The 16609-nt window shown below is 45.2% G+C and overlaps 1 protein-coding gene across 4 annotated transcripts in view; it reads right to left on the bottom strand.

Annotated features, from left to right (window-relative positions):
- TMEM241 (transmembrane protein 241) overlaps positions 1-16609 on the bottom strand; it is a 1254706-nt gene that overhangs the window by 617282 nt on the left and 620815 nt on the right. Inside the window, exon 8 of one of the 4 annotated variants that reach the window (XM_069620900.1) lies at positions 10726-11081. The exons of the other annotated variants lie outside the window; for them this stretch is intronic. Coding sequence (XP_069477001.1) covers positions 10770-11081 — 312 coding nt within the window. The 3' untranslated portion in view covers positions 10726-10769. Of the gene's footprint in view, positions 1-10725; positions 11082-16609 lie in introns of those variants that run through there. 4 annotated transcript variants of the gene reach the window in all.

Consider the following 16609-nt stretch of genomic DNA (forward strand, 5'->3'; position numbering starts at 1 on the left):
CCACCCTCCTTGGGATCAGCTTCACCCTCACGAAAAACCCAAGGTTTTTCATAATCTAGACTAGGGTGGGCGGACTAGTAATCCCTCATTACCGCCAGAATATATGTGATCTAATTTGCTTTTAATGGGATCACCACTACCAACATCTGAATTTGGCCATCTTGAAGGGTCAGGTGGTTTAGCTGTCCCAGGAACATCAGGCAAGTATCTGCAGCGTGTAAAATATGATGTCAGCTTGCAAAAGTTAAAGTAGACTGTCTGCACACTTCTGCTGCGGTGCCCCGTGCCTGCGCATAATGAACATGCCCAGGCCGGGGGACAAACTGCACGTGTCCTGCCTGCGCAGTGCACTGCTGCACAGCCTCAGCCTTTGTTTTTCCTGAATGAAGGAGAAGCCAGGCAGAGACACGTGCTCCAGTGACGCTGTGAGAGCATGTGTTATTGAAGGAGACAGAGTGAGACTGACTCCTAGTCCAACTGCGACTCGACCTCCACCTGAGTCCTCAGCTACCATAAGGTAAGTCAAGTGGCGTGGCCCCCCTCTCCCAGGTGCAGGCTGGCATGGGGAGGATATATTAGAGGGAATGTGCCATTGCCAACGTCAGGTATACAGTTTCTAAGCACGCGTGGTGCATTGCAAAACTGATCAGGAATCCTGGCCTCTTAATGTTTCATTATGAAAAATTAAGAGGCCAGGATGCCCTGATCAGTTTTCAACGCGCCGCTCTTGTTTAGAAACTGTACATCTGACGTTGGCACACTTTCATGAATTGAAAAATCTGAGGCCATGCTGCCCTCAGGTTTTTCAATTCATGAAAGTGTGCCTCTGCCAAAGAGGAACATCACATTGGAATGGCTCTTCCTTACTCTTGGGCAGCCAGGGCTCACATTTAAGCTCCAAACATTGGCCAACATGGGCTTGCAAGGCTTCACAAACAAAACACGGAGGCCATTCACTGACACAGCAGAGGATCAAAGGTGCACAATGGGAGCCGGTATTGACATGTACATGCAGTTTCTATACAAATGCCAGGCACAACACTGTTTAATATATTATGTATTGCCTTTTTTAAGGAGAAGGGCATGATGATTATTTTTGCTGCTCACACTAGTGCCCCTAAACCGTCAGGTTACTTTGAGATTGTTTCTAGTTTATTTCCTTAGAGTTGGATCAAGCTGATCGCACCTGACACGTTTCTCTGAAAAAAAAATACTCATTCTATGAATGTATCTATAACTGCTTCCCAAAATGAGACCCGGTCCCCCAGCTGGAGGTGACATCTATTGCTGTGACACTTTGTCCCTCTTCGAACTCACTCAACATGCTTAGCATACATGGAGCAACAAAAAACTCTGTTAGAACATTTACGATTGAGGCATTCCGTTATAGTGTACACTGCCATCTGAGTCACTTCTAGGTGATGCCAAGTAAACCTATAGAGAAAATAATGCACAGTGGGGGATCACACGATTCGCCCAGGATCACACAATCTGGGAAAGACTGGATTTTCTCCAAGATGTCCCTGTACCCCAGGCCTGGCTTGTAAAGTGCAGACACTGCCTGAGATAGCAGCCTGACATAGCATACAAAATCGTCATGAAACCATGTAAAGTAAAATGAGGATGAGCCAATCTCAAGAAGGGCCGCTACATGGGATGTGTCCTCTTTTCCAGTGTAATGTCTAAGGTAGGCAAGGGAAAACACTTGATGTATGCTCTAATATCAGTAGGCCTCACTTAAAGCACACCCCTCCACCTCTTTCCACCAACTCACACCTGCTTGAAGTTTGGATGGTACCACACCTAAAGCTTGGTCTCTGACATGAGGGCTACCTGCATTTCTCTAGTTCAAACCCAGCAGCAGCTGGGTCCACTTAACCCTTCATAAATTCAGTACCGTTCAAATGAGGGTAATAATACCTGCTATTGCATTGCCTAGAAGCTGAAAGCATCTAGCATGAAGCACTATGACCAAAGTGTTATTATATTCCATAATACAAACTATTACCAGCACAGGCCTGAACGTTGTCCCTGCCCAAAATAAACCATTTCTTGGTGCCCATCCTGCGCATCTCTCAAAAGAAATCAAGCGCAAATCTTCTGTAGGTCTTGGCTAAGCTTCACTGTTTTATTCGGCCTGGCTGTTTCTGTCAGCGTACTTGAGTGGTCGCAGTGCAATCAGATTATGGGGGTAGAGCCTCGGCAGTACGGGGATTTAGTGACTTCTGTCTGTGCCCCTTCCAAATATCCATGCTCCTGACTATTTCTTAAGAGTTAATGCTTGCAGGTATCAATGGGCCCTTTAAAGGTCATAGATCTGGCATGCCTGTTCCAGCTTATTCTGAGAAGTTATATGGAGTGGTTGGTCATGCAAGGCGTGCAAGAGAAAACCTGTGAAATGTAAGCCAGGATAGTGAGGGTGCTCTGAAGACTGAGGAGAAAGTGCTGAGTAAGTGTACAGATGAGAGTTGTGGGGTGCTGGCCATGGGGGAATGGGAAGGGAGGGACTGGGCTGCAGTAGAGTGTGGCACTGCAAAGTGAAAAAGGGTAGAAAGGGTGCAGAGGACAGAAAAAGAGAGGAGCAAGGGAGGGGAGAGATGGGAACAAGAATGGAGTGCAGGTGAAAGATAGGGATGTAGTACAAGAAGGGAAAACTCCAGGACTCAGCGCCATTAAGTATATGTATGCTTGATTTTAATGGTCAATCAAACAAAAAAGTTGATTAGCCCTCTTTAGGTTGATTAGACGTGTTTCGGCTTGCCTGAGCCTTTTTCAAATCAGGGCCGTGGATAAAGTGAGAGATCAATATGACTGTTATCAGGTAAGTAATAGCGGGGTCAAATCCCCAAGTGCAAAAATCCTTTTGTTCTAAAATTGCACGTGTCGGCTGGTGTCCATGCTCACGATACCTGCACGAGGACGATTAGAAGTCGTTTGTTGAAATAATTGCAGATATATACACTACACCATAGCTGTCTGTGTATTGATTGGGCCTGATAATACACACAGTGTCCCCCTCTCCCAGGTGCAGGCCGGCATGGGGAGGATTTATTAGAAGGAACGTGGGAGCACTGGCTCGACGTTCTCCCACTGCCCCAGTGTCATCTGCGCTTCTGTCTTGTTCCTCTCCAGGAAGAGACAGTCACAGCAGGCTGTTCCTGAATCAACTCCCTTTTCACTCAATCCTACCTGCAGCCTAGGTCTGAAGTCAGAACTAACCTTAAATGAGGTATATATTCACCTCTGACCTGTCCTGTAGTGGGAGCTGGTGCCAGGGTGCATGGCATCTTGCCTTGTGAAACAGCATCATGTTATTTGGGCTATCTTAGCAACGCCAGTTCTGGTTTAGATAAAGCCACTGACTTAGGGATGTTTACTACGAAACCCTGTGTAGTTAATAACTTAATTGGAGCTGGGAACATACTACTAGTGTAATACAAATGTCTTAGCCAGGGATGCCTTCATCCACTCTATTAGCACTATGCATGTCCTTCACTGAGGTCCTGCTAAAAACCAGCAATGGCAAGCGTTTGCTTGTCTATACGTATTGGGCATTTGCCAGGCACTGCTATTAAATGTCCAGGTACTTGCACCATTTTGCAGCTGCTACCATCAGTGGGTACCTAATACCACTATGGCAGTGCTTGGCAAGTGCCTTTTCCATGCCTACATTAAAGCCCAAATGGTTGGCGTTGCCAATGCTGGTTTTAAAACTGCATGTTTGTTACCCACCACCAGCTGACTAATGCATTGTAGACAAGCTTTAATAGTGGAAACCATAAGCCATCTTGGTGACCCAGAAAAAAATAAAATAGAGCCTCGAGATTCAAACAGCGATTGTTCCGCTATCCATGTAAATCCAGTAAATACCCTGGTGCCGAGGTATGATTGCAGCCCATACACTGCTGTAAAGGGGCTCAAGTGGAATAGGATAGGATGGGTTGGCGAAACTCCATCAAGCATCTGCATTTAAAGCGCAGGTGAGAGTATTATAAAAGATCTCTCTAAATGTCTATTGCTGGGAGGATTTTATACTCTGAACTGCTTTTCTTTTTCTTAATTTTCTCTGGTGTTGTTTTCTTCTTTTCTCTTGTTTTATACAGTGATGATATATGTAATTTAATACACACTGCTATTTTCAGTTTGTGAGAAGTCGAGTTCTTTAAAAAAGCAAAGTCCCCAAGGTATCCCTTGTCCCCCCCAGATTTATGGGTCTTCTACGCCCCTGTACAGAGACTTGTGCGTAAGGGCAAGAGTTTTGAAAATGATCCTTTCCTTGACTGGAAGCCAGTGGACCTGTCTTCTGAGCCCTGAGATATGATCCCTACGTGAGAGGCCTGTGGCGGCCCTGAGAGTGTTGTTTTGCACTAGTTGAAGTTTGGCAAGGTTTTTACCTGATGCTCCTACAAGGAGGGCGTTACAATAGTCCAGTCTGGATCTAATTATAGCCCTGGCGATGGTGAGGCAGTTTTGTTGGGACAGGAATGGTCTCACTGTATTGATGAGTTTGGAGTGGTATGCTGAGGTGGAAACTATGGCATTAACCTGCCTGTTCATGGTCAGGTTAGGTTCCAAATGCACACCTTGGGTTTTAAATTCGCTTGTGAGACGGTGATGGGGATGTTATCAATGGTGAAGGAAGTGTATTGTTTGTTGAGCTTGCTCAAGGTGGATGGGGAGCCAATCAGCAATAGCTCGGTTTTCTCGCTGTTGAGGCAAAGCCAGTTTTCTGCCATCCAGGATTGGATTGTTGAGTAGATGGAGTTAAGGGTGTTCAGGTCGGACAAGTAGTCACCCAAGAAGGGGATGAGCACCTGGGTTTCATCAGCATAGTTCGTATATGAGATACCCAGGGCGTCCAGAATTTTGAACAGTGACCTTGTAAAGAGGTTGTAAAGGGTGGGGGAAATGAATGAACCCTGCGGGACCCCCACATTTAATGGTGCTGGGGTTGGCACAGGAGGATTCGGAGAAGACCTTCATTGCTCTATCCTGCAGGAATGAAACTATCCAGTTACAGGCACTGGGGGAGAAGCTAGTGGCAGTGGAGAGATGATGGCAGAGGGTCTTATGATCTACCAGATCAAAGGCAGCAGAGGGGTCCAAGAGCAGAAGGAGCGCAGGTTTGCCTGCGTCTCTGAGTTCATTCATCTGGTTTTCTAGGTCAAGGAGGACCGTTTCGGTGCCATGATGTGGCCTGAATCTAGATTGCCGTAGTCCAAGAAGATGGTTGTCTTCTAGGAATTTCTGTACTTGCAGGTAGGCTGCTTTGTCCAAGATTTTTAATAAGAAGAGGGCGGTGGTAATAGGCCTATAGTTGCCTGGGATCGATGGATCTAGGGAGGGTTTTTTAAAGGAGCGGACAAACCCACGCTTTCTTTAGTCCCACAGGGACATGGCCAGACCGGTAGAGGGGTTAATAAATTCAGTGATGATGGGGGCTAAGGAATGTGCACAGTCATTGATGACTTGTGCCGGGCAGGCATACCCTTTACAACTGGATGGTTTAATGGATCAGAGGAGTGTAACCTCTGATTCGCTCAAGTCTTTAAAGTCGAATAGAGGGGATTGACTAGGATTGGTTACGGGTGGTAGGCTACTGTTATTGTCAGCTATGAGGTTGGCAAGTGCCTGTTGGTGGGCAAGGATCTTGGCCTGCAAAGTGTCCAGCTTATTCAGCATGGCAGACTGGATTGAGTTACACCTAGCCTCGTCCTTGAGGAGGGATGGAGGGGGGGGGGGGTGGCAGGGGTCTCCAGCTCTCTGAAAATAGTGAAGATTTCTTTTGTCCCCGATTTGGCATTAGATATCCTGGTGTTGAAGGAAGCGGCTTTTGCGTTAGTGATGGCGGTTTTGTACTCTTTGGATAAGGCTTTGAAGGCTGCTTTGGTAGTTTCTGTGGGGTTATTATTCCAGGTTGCGAGTGTGGCCGTTTTTTTGGAGCGTAGTTGTAGGAGTTCCTGGGTGAACCAGGCATTGGCATGCTTTACTTTTTTAGCTTTTTTAAGGGTGAGGGGAGCCACACTGTCAATGGCCTGGGTGATGACCCTTTTGAAATCATTGGAGAAAGTGGGCCGTAGAGCGGACACCAAGAGGTGCTGGGAGAGATTGTCATGTGTAAGCTGCCGGGAGATTCGTGAGAGTGCGGCCGGGAGAGGGATGGAAGGTTTAGGGGGTCATTTTGAGGTGTTGATGTCAAATTGAATGCAATGGTGGTCAGACCAAGGTACAGGAGTGATCTTAGGGAGACTGAGGAAGCAGTTGTGGTGGGAATACTCAGTCTAGGGTGCGGCCTTTAGTGTGGGTAGGGCTAGAGATGGCTTGGGAGAATCCTAGAGTGGAGAGTGCTTTATGAAGGGCATTGGCGTGGGAGTCGCTAGGGCCGTTCATGCCAAGGTTTAGATCGCCCAGAAGCAAGACTTTGGATGATTTTGTTAGGTTACCCGAAAGATAGTGGGTCAGGGCTTCCTGAAAATCATTGGAGGGGGGCCAGGGGTGATGTAGACGAGGTGGAGGGCAAAGGTGCAGTTATGGGAGAGCTTAAGTTTGAGCAGAAGATAGTCAGAACTCTGATCAAGCTCCCCTTGAATCCTCCTGATTGATGGGTGGAGCGGTCTTATCTGTAGATGGAGTAGCCAGTTGGAATGGCAAGGCTGAATGCAGGGCCAGATGTGTCAGTCAGCCAAGTGTCGGTAAGGAATAATAAGTCGAGGTTGTTGCTGCTGGTCAGGTCGTGCACGTCTAGGGCATGTGCTGGTAGGGATCGGGAGTTGATCAAAGCACATTTCTGTGGGACGTCCGCCCGGGGGAGTGGGGTGGCGGTAGTGGGGAGGCAGTGTAACATCAGTGGGAGTGCAAGGCAAGGTATCATCAAAGGCCGCGCGAGCCAGACTTGCAAGAGTGGCATCATAGGGCATGGAGACATCAGTAACACATGGCAGACTAGTGGTAATGGCCATAAAGGGCATAAGAACATCAGTAACATATGGCAGACTAGCAACATCAGTAACAGCATATGGCAGACTAGGAACATCAGTAACAACATATGGCAGACTAGTGGTAGTGGCCATCCTGGGCATAGAGACATCAGTAGCAACATATGGCAGACTAGGAGCATCAGTAGCAACATATGGCAGACTGGGAACATCAGTAGCAACATATGGCAGGCTAGGAGCAATGGTAGCTACATATGGCAGGCTAGGAGCATCACTAGCAACATATTGCAGGCTAGGAGCATCAGTATCAACACATGGCAGGCTAGCAGCATCAGTAACAACATATGACAGACTAGTGGTAGTGGCATCACGGGTCAAAGAAAAAACAATGGCAGTATCAGGCATCTGGGGTGAGGCGTCAATGGTAGCAGGCATGACCCAATAGTGTATAGTATCAGGAGATACTTCAGAAACGAGGATAGCCTGCACGATAGCAGATGCGGTGCCATTATAGTCAAGGGAGGACTCATGCGCTGAGAGTACGAGGGCAGCTTTTGGAAGCAGTGCGGCGGGCCCAAGGGGGTACGTGAGTGGGACTGAAGCCAGCGGTCCCTTGCTGTGTCCGGTGCACGGCTTCGAGCATGGCAGCATGGTGGGCAGCAGCAGAAGGAGTAGGCCATCCTGCGGCGAGTACTCTGCTCGGCTGAAAGAGGGATTAGGGGGCAATGTGATGTTGCGGATAGTAGGATGGCGGGCGCAGGCACCTTCCAGGCTATCATATGGGGTTTCAGAAGCCAAGGCATCGCTGCCTATGGAGTCTCCATGGGTTACAGCAGAGATGGACGATCGGGGATCAGGGAGTGCAGTGAAGTGGGTCGTGTGAGCTTTGCCCCAAGGCGCGCAGCCCTGGTAGCAGTGCTAAGCGAAATGGCAAAGGGGGGGGTGAAAGAGCATATATATATATATATATATTCAGTAAAAAAAACTTTGGTAAAGGGACGTTATGGTTCAAAGTAAAACCAAAAAACCCCTGAAATTCGGCAGTTATGGTAAGATAAGCAACCATAATTCGCGCCGCCACCGTGCACTGCTAACACTAACACCCAGGACATCAAAGATGACATCACAAATGTCATTGATGACATCACTGATGACATCACGTGGCTGGCTCTCCCTTTTTTTCCTTTCCTGACATATCTAGGCCACATGATTTTCTTCAGTAACAGTCAGGAACTAAAAATTGTAAATTACTATATTCGTAGACTTATCTTTCAAGTATGTTCTTAGAATAATTCCCTTATGGTCCAGTCATATCATATGAAACATATACATAGGAGAAGTCACAACCTTGAAAGACAGCAATCCTTTTTGTGCATTAAAACTATCAGTAGATTTATCAGCACTTTCTGATACTTTTGATGTTTTTTTATTACTGTACTTTCCCTGTATATGCTCATATTTTTATATGTGGTACTCACACTATTTTCCTTAGGGTCCAGACACATCATGTGATATATATAGATAGGGCAAGTAACAGCTTTGAAACAGAGCAATCATTTCTCTCCATAAAGGTAATCAGTTAGGTTATGAACACTTTCTGCTACTATTGCTGTTTCTTTTTCCTACTTCGATTCCCTTGTATATATTCATATTTGTATGTGGTGTTGTCTCTTTGTGATTTGTGTATAATAATGCAATTATGTAGTAAGTGGGTTTTATTACCTACTTATCACAAGTTTCACTGTACGCAAAACTCTAATATGAAAACAGTTATCATTTCAATATTGAATATGGCAAGCTTATGAATATTGCACCTCCATCATGTATGCTGCACACAATGCCTATGTTTCTACATGAGTACCTTATTATACTGGATTGAAGTTAATATTAGAATGCTATTTATATCAATGCATAGCTTAATGCACTGATTAGCACTTGATATTTATTCCAATAATCTTTGACACTTTTTTTTATTAACATTACACTAAGAATCCCTTGTACAGACTTTTCATGAAAGGTAAATGCACATGTGATGTCATCAGTGATGTCATCAATGACATTTGTGATGTCATCTTTGATGTCCTGGGTGTTAGTGTTAGCAGTGCACGGTGGCGGCGCGAGTTATGGTTGCTTATCTTACCATAACTGCCGAATTTCAGGGGTTTTTCGGTTTTACTTTGAACCATAACGTCCCTTTAACAAAGTTTTTTCACTGAATTTCATAGGTTTTTAGTAGCGCAACTTAACCATAACGTCCCTTTAACAAAGTTTTTTTTACTGAATTTCATAGCTTTTTAGTAGCGCAACTTAACCATAACGTCCCTTTAACAATGTTTTTTCACTGAATTTCATAGGTTTTTAGTAGCACAACTTAACCATAATATCCCTGACTTCATATACATGTAGCATATAACATACTAACCCCCTCGTAGTGATTTTCATGTCCGCGGACTACCCTCATGTCCGTGGACATATCGAAAATCTGAGCGTGGTGAATATTAATTTAAATAGTGTGCCCCATTTCCCCTTTGAAGTTGGCTCTGAAAAGAGCCTTTTTTTTTTTTTTTTACAGATGCTTGACAGACACCTGTTATTTTGTATTTTTTTTTCTTGTTTTGTTTTCTTACTTTACTCCTAAAATCTTCACATAACCTTCTCCAAAGCAACCCTTACATTCCAAAATAGTAAGGCATTTCCCGTAAAAGATAAAGAAATACCATCTTCTTTAAAATTAACAGCATTACTGGCATCAATATTCTCATTGTTACAGAAGAACATACCAGCTCTAAGCATGAAGGCACACATGCCTCGGTTGATGACACACCTAGCAATGTTTTGCTGAGGACAAAAAACTGAACTATTGTCCCATATTGCCCTAGGTAGTAATCCAGAAAAAATTACTTTCGCATTTGGAAGGATCTTCATTACAGCTTGAACCAAGCGTTCCAAATCAGCCAACAAAGTAGGGGCACTGACGTTGCCCAAATGGAAAGCACCATAGTGCAAAACTACCACATGCGGACTGTTCATCGTGGCCATATCCTCACAAACTTGTACAATTCCCTGTACATTGCAATCAGGCACAGTGCTCCTCACCACCTCCACTCCTTTGACATCAAAGTTCTTTGCAACGTGCCTGCATTCAGCGTACTGCTGTAAACCATGCACAAACATATCTCCGAGCACCAACACCCTGACTTTCTCCACTTCTGCCATCTTCACCACACACAGTCTCTTACAACACAAATCCACAACCTCGACATCTGATTGGCTGATCCGAACAGTCTTCTTTCCATGTTGGATTTCCTGGAAAAACCCGGATGTAGCACGCCCTGTCCACGAACAGCCGCGGTGTCCGCGGACAGCGTCCACTTTACTCTCTGTGCCATTCCCTCATTGCATACAGCTAAGCAATCACACAATAGGAATAACGTCCTCAGAACACCCCCATTTTGTGAATTTTCGAACATTTCAGGACAATTATCATTTCATTATTCAACATATTAACATTACAAATATTATACTTTCATCTTGTACTCTGCACACAATGCTATCTTTCTCCATTAGTAGCTCAGTATGCTAGATAGAATCCCATAATACAATGCTATTTATATCAATGCATCGTTCAAAGCACTAATAACGGTATGATATTTATTGCAATATCCTTGACACTTTTTTCAGAACATTATAATAAAAATCCCTAGTACACAAATTCCATGAAAAGTACATACACATGTGATGTCATCAGTGATTTCATCAATACCATTTGCGATGTCATCTTTGATGTCCTGGGTGTTAGTCTTAGCAGTGCACGGTGGTGGCGCGAGTTATTTTTCATAGCTTACCATAACTTGATATTTTCAGGGGTCTTTCGGCTGTACTTAGAACCATAACGTCCTTTAAACAAACTTTTTTTAATATCACGCAAACAATATACAAACATGGCGTGAAAAACCAACTTCTACAGATGGCTTTACACAGAAGGTTGCAAAGTAAAAATTTATGCTCGTTCACAGTGAAGGTCAGCGGCTTCCATTTTTTTTCTCGGGCCCCGGAGAGGCTCACGAAGCAGACTATAAGGTTGTATTGTGTTTTGACCTTGACAGACAAAGATTGTGATGAAAGAGTTCTCTTGAAGTAGTGTTGCTAAAACGTAAGAGAAGATAAGTATGAAATTTCTGAAACGAAACCATTTTTATATATTATATCACTATGCGAAAGATCGTTGGCACACGCGGAGTCGTACTTTGGGACTGCACCACTCGTAGACAATGGAAATTGCAATTGTACTGTAAGTAACCCTTTAGATTATTTTATACCAAATATAATTACAATAGCGTAGCATTAAAGACCGCTCAAGTTGAACTTGTTCGTTGAAAGTGGCATAATGTTTTCTACCGCGCACTATCACTGCCGAATTGATCCCCTGTCATTTAGAGGGCTCTGAAAAAGGCAGACGACACAGGGTGGGTTAATATAAATAATTTAACCGGTCTATAGGCGGTCAAGCGCTCTACTCGCTGTGCCACTTCACTGTAGCCTGTCAAGTGGCACAGCGAGTACAACGCTCGCTTTGACATCCGTGCACAGATTGCGAACGCAAGTTCGAATCCCGGCAAGGCCAAACTCAGCCTTTCATCCTTCCGTGGTCGATAAATGAGCACCACATACCGTGGTTAATAATAAGCACCGCTTAGATACCTCACGGTTCTTAGCGCTATATGAATGGGAAAATATTATTATTTTATTACTAACATACTCCGTTGCACTATCTTCGATAGCAAATAGTTTCACGCCCTAATAAATAAAATGATGATTTTTAATGAAGATCGGCTGGTGAGACTAATTTATGTTTTTTAAAACAGGTATGTGGCCCCATTTTGCCTATGTCACGATTTACAGACTCCAGCGGATGGGGTCTTCAACTGCCAGGTGCAGGTCCAAATATGCAACTTCATGACCCTCACCATTTTATGGGACAATCGCCAAGGACCAATATGCCCTTACGCAGTACTAGCGGCTACAAACAACATACCAACCAATAGGGTGGTCTAATGGCTCGTTGTTGGAGCAACCTTCCGATTATCAGAGCGACCATTTCCTGCTTTTATCATAGACCAACAGCCTATCTACCGCAAAGGAACAACGCGTGGCTCCAAATAAACTTTTGCTGATCGACAGCAGAGACAATAGCAAATCGCTAAATATTCACTAAACATTTCATGTGAAATAAATGTACTTTACCAAATGTACAATCCTGCTGTTTACTTTTAAACCACAGTTTCATATTCCGAATTGTGGCGCACTGAGTTGTAAGGTGATCTAACACCCTCTGTACCGCAAAGGAACATCGCGTGCCTCAACATGAACTTTTGCGGATCGACAACAAAGACAAATGCAAATTGCTGAATATTCTCTAAACATTTGATGTCAAATAAATGTACTTTACAAAATTTACAATCTTGCTGTTTGCTTTTAAATCACTGTTTCATATTCCGAATTGTGGCGCGCTGTGTTGTGACATAATATGTGTTGTCTTCCGGGTTCTGTGTAAAGTCACTTAGGACTGGAGAGGACTGGGCGCGTTTGATGACGCAACCTGTAACGTCACGGAGAGAGGCGGGGAATATGAATGCTTTGATAATATCAGGCTTAGGGGCGGGAGATATGATTTAGTGTCGCAAAAGCAAGTCAGCCAGGTCAATAGCGCATATAGGATTATATAGGATTATCACATATTGTCAGCGCACACCAGCCGGATTTATCGTTTCTTTAGTGGACAAAAAGTCGGTTGACGCCCATAGGAAATTGTACTATTAGCGGACAAAAGGAGTGGTCTTAAAACACTTTCACCCTGACAACGAACAATACAAACAACGTTCTCAGAACACCCCCATTTTGTGTAATTGCAACCATTTCGGGACACCGCAAGTGTTCTTAGAACACATTCAACTAGACAGATTACAATACGGACAGCGTCCTGAGGACACCCCCAGTTTGTGTATTTACGAACAATTAAGTACACCGCGAGTGTTCATAGCTCATTTTTACCTTCCTTGCGAACAAAAATGACACATACTCCGTCCTCTAAACACCCCACCATTTAGTTTATTTACAAAATGTCAGAACAGCCGTGTTCTCCGCGGACAAATCGAATGCAACAAAAACGTCTAGCACATAAAAAACAAAACATTGAACCTATCTCATACTCCCCCACCCTCCCCAAACACTCTTACACACCAACACAGGGCACTAAATACAATTTTTTATCCACGTTTCACTGCGCTGTACGCGGTCGACGGCGAATACAAGATGGCGGGCGCCACAGAAAATCTGACGCGCTCCACGCCCCTCGCCGTCCAATCAGCGAACACGTCACATGTCCGCGGACATGACGCAAGGCCATGGGCCAATCGGGGTGCTGTCCGCGGAGCGAACAGGTAAGTCCGTCCGCGAAGCGAACACAGATATCACTAATTTTTTTGCCTTACGTTTTGGTCATTTTTAAAAAAAACTACTGGACGGATTTACACCAAATTTGCAAAAGCACGCTTTCGGGACCAGGCCGCCGCTACTGCCGCAAATTTGGTGTAAATCCGTCCAGCGGTTCGGGCTGTAGCCGTGCGCAAAGTGTTTTCCCATTCAGTCTATGGGAAAAAAAAAAAAGTTTTGGGACCCCCTCTATAACTCCCCCCCCCCTGGACGAATCCTCGCCAAACTTTGCAAAAAAATTCAGAGTGGGCCATATACTTTTTTTGCAAAGTTTGGTGAGGATTCGTCCAGGGGGAGCGAAGTTATAAGCCGCCCAAAAAGTGCTCTTCCTATGGAAACACGAACTTAATCATAACTACATGGCCGCTCCCGCGGCCATGTGATATATATATATATATTCCTTATACTGTAAGGAACTCATGGTGGCAACAGTAAAGACAGAAAAAAGTGATCACAGTTCAAGGGTGTTTATTAAACTGTTTAGGTAGGTTGGAAAAACGCCTAATCTAAACCTAAATCTAAGCTGGGAGCAAGCTACGACCATCAAATAACATAAGGCAGTCCTAGTGGCGTCTTGTCAAATAAAAGGGCCTATACTAAGAAAAACCTATTGTCAATCCTTACAACTAATAGAAAAAGAGTGTGGGATAGTGTTCACAAGAAAGAAAGAAGTGTTCACAAATGATGTCAGGATGTGGTAGCTGGGGGTCTCCCTTCCCCACGTTTTGAGCACGGGACAAGGCGGGACTCTGGAGCACAGCACAAGTTTGAGCTTTCCCAGCACGAGACTACAGTTCTGCTCTCAGGTATCAGGACCTTCGGTGGTTAAGTCACTTTTCCACAAAAAGTCTCTTGCCTCCGAGGACCTGATGTGTTAAAAAATAGAAAGTTCCTCTCCATAAGTATGTTGGGTGATGATGGTGTCACCCCTGGATGCCCCTCTTCCGGGCTCAGATCTGCAAAAAATTCCTAGCAAATTCAGGACCTTTGGTGGTTAGATCTCTTGCTTCTGAGGGCCAGGTATGTTCAAAATTATAAACAAAAAGTTCCTTTGTGATTGCACTTGGGTGAGGATTCTAACCCTTGGGTCCCCCTCTTCCGGGGTCAGAAACCTCTCGAATATCAGTCTCCCTCCATCGGGTTCACTCTGGCTTGTATTCAAAAGATTTTATCTGTTGCATTCACGTGTTGGTGGGTGATGGCTCTTCAACCCTGCCTCCCCCTCTTCCAGGCTCAGACCCCCGTCGAATAGAAGCCTCCCTCTTTTGGGTTCATTACGGCTCTCATTCACACGCTTTCTCCTTTTGCATTCACTAATCTTTGGGTGACGGCTTTTCACCCTTGGACCCCTCTCTTCCGGGTTCAAACCCTTCTTGAATGTTAGCCTCCCTCTGTTGAGTTCACTATGGCTTGATTTCCAAAACCATTTCCTTTCACCTTTCGCATTCACCAGTCTTAATGTCTTTTTATACAGTTCAATGTGGACATCCCTCTGTTGGGTTCACTCTTGTCAACCCACGGTTCATTGGGACTCTAGGCTCTGTTCTATCAGCATCCCTCTGTCAAGTTCACTCTTGCCAACCACACAGTTCTTTCTCCTTTCTCACTATGCAGGATTCGTGTCCGTTAGCTTTCCACCTTTGTGTAGGTCAAAGACTTTCAACTGTACAGGGGGGTTTGCTAGACCCCTGTATGACCACTTTTACTTTTTCCTTGTGATTCTCCTAGGGCCTTCTGGTATTGGTAGTTTTAAAAAAACGGGGGATCAACCAGTCTCTCTTGACTGGGCACCCACGTGGTGCTGGACCCCTCTGCAGCTGGTTTCCCCTTAATGTTAACAGTTCTCGGCACTTTCCTTATTTTGCCATTTGTGATTTTTGTTCAACACAATTCAGTTTGTTATCAGTTACACCCTCGACTCACCAGCTGTGATGAACTGCTTGGCTTTTCTTGTATCTGGAGTCAAGGACGGTACCACGGTAACAAGCGTCGCTCCCTGTCCTGCTCATCATTGTAGCAGGGCTTCGTGTACAATCGACATCTGCTGCAACACACGATGGCTATTGTTCACGGTCTTATGTTTCCTTCCATGGAGGCTTTGCGGGTCTCGTCGGAAAAGGCAAGGTTGCTTCTCTCCTTGTCGCCCCATTGGTTCTCGCTGCCTTTCTCCTCCTCTTGAACTGCTGTGCTTGGATAGCTCTCTCGTCGTGCAGTCTGCCTTGCTCGTAGTGTGCCCTTGTGCTCTACCTTTTATCCCTGTGGTGAAGGGAAAGGGCCGTCAGGTATGTGTGATTCTTGTCAATTGCCTGACTTTGCCTGACCCTTGTGTTAGAACATGTGTTGCGTTTCAGCTAGTTGGGGACCCAGAGCTGTAGTCATTCCTTTATAGATACCTTCCCACTTCTCAGTTAGCGGATCGCCCAGGTCCCGCTCCCAGCTCTCGCAGTACGATCTCGTGTTGGGAATGGAAAGTGAGTTAATACACTTATAGAGGTGAGAGATGAGTGCTTTGGAACCTGCCTCAGATTGGAAGACCAGCTCAAGGTTCGTCAACTGCCTGGTTGCTCCGACCACGTTGAATGGATGCAGAGACCAATGCCTGGCCTGTAAGTACCTAAACCGGTCTGCCTCCCCAAACCCCCAGGGATTGCCAGGGACAAGCCACAAATCTTCCCATTGCAGAAAAGGTCTCCAAGCTTCGCCACCCTCCTTCCAACCCAGTGGCAGAATCCCCTGTCTAGTTGCCCTGGCGTGAAATATTCACTATGAATAATGAGGGTGAACAGGGAAGGAAAGGTGGTGGATCCCTGCATCCTTCCCACACTGTCCAATGCCGCCAAGGATCCCCTTGTGAATGGATTGAGTTCCAAGCGTTGCGATCTTGCCTGTCGTGGGACCCAGGGTTGAGTCCATATATGGCATCCCGCCATCGCCTGCTCCGTACTAACCCAGATTTCGTGTGAGTCCAGTCAACAATGGGCCTAATTTGCAATGCCCTATAGTAATTCCATAACCTGGTAAATCCCAACCCCCCTTTGCCGGCGTATAATGTGCACCTATTGACCCTGAGAGAACCCCTCTTCCATAAGAACTGGACCAACATGGAGTCCTATTTCTGCAGGGTCTGATTAAAGTTTGCGATGGGTATACCCTGAGATCTGGGCAGGATGTTCACTTTTATG

The sequence above is a fragment of the Ambystoma mexicanum genome, chromosome 5q (genome assembly GCF_040938575.1).
Source record: "Ambystoma mexicanum isolate Mex_15411 chromosome 5q, UKY_AmexF1_1, whole genome shotgun sequence".
Taxonomy (NCBI): Eukaryota; Metazoa; Chordata; class Amphibia; order Caudata; family Ambystomatidae; genus Ambystoma; species Ambystoma mexicanum.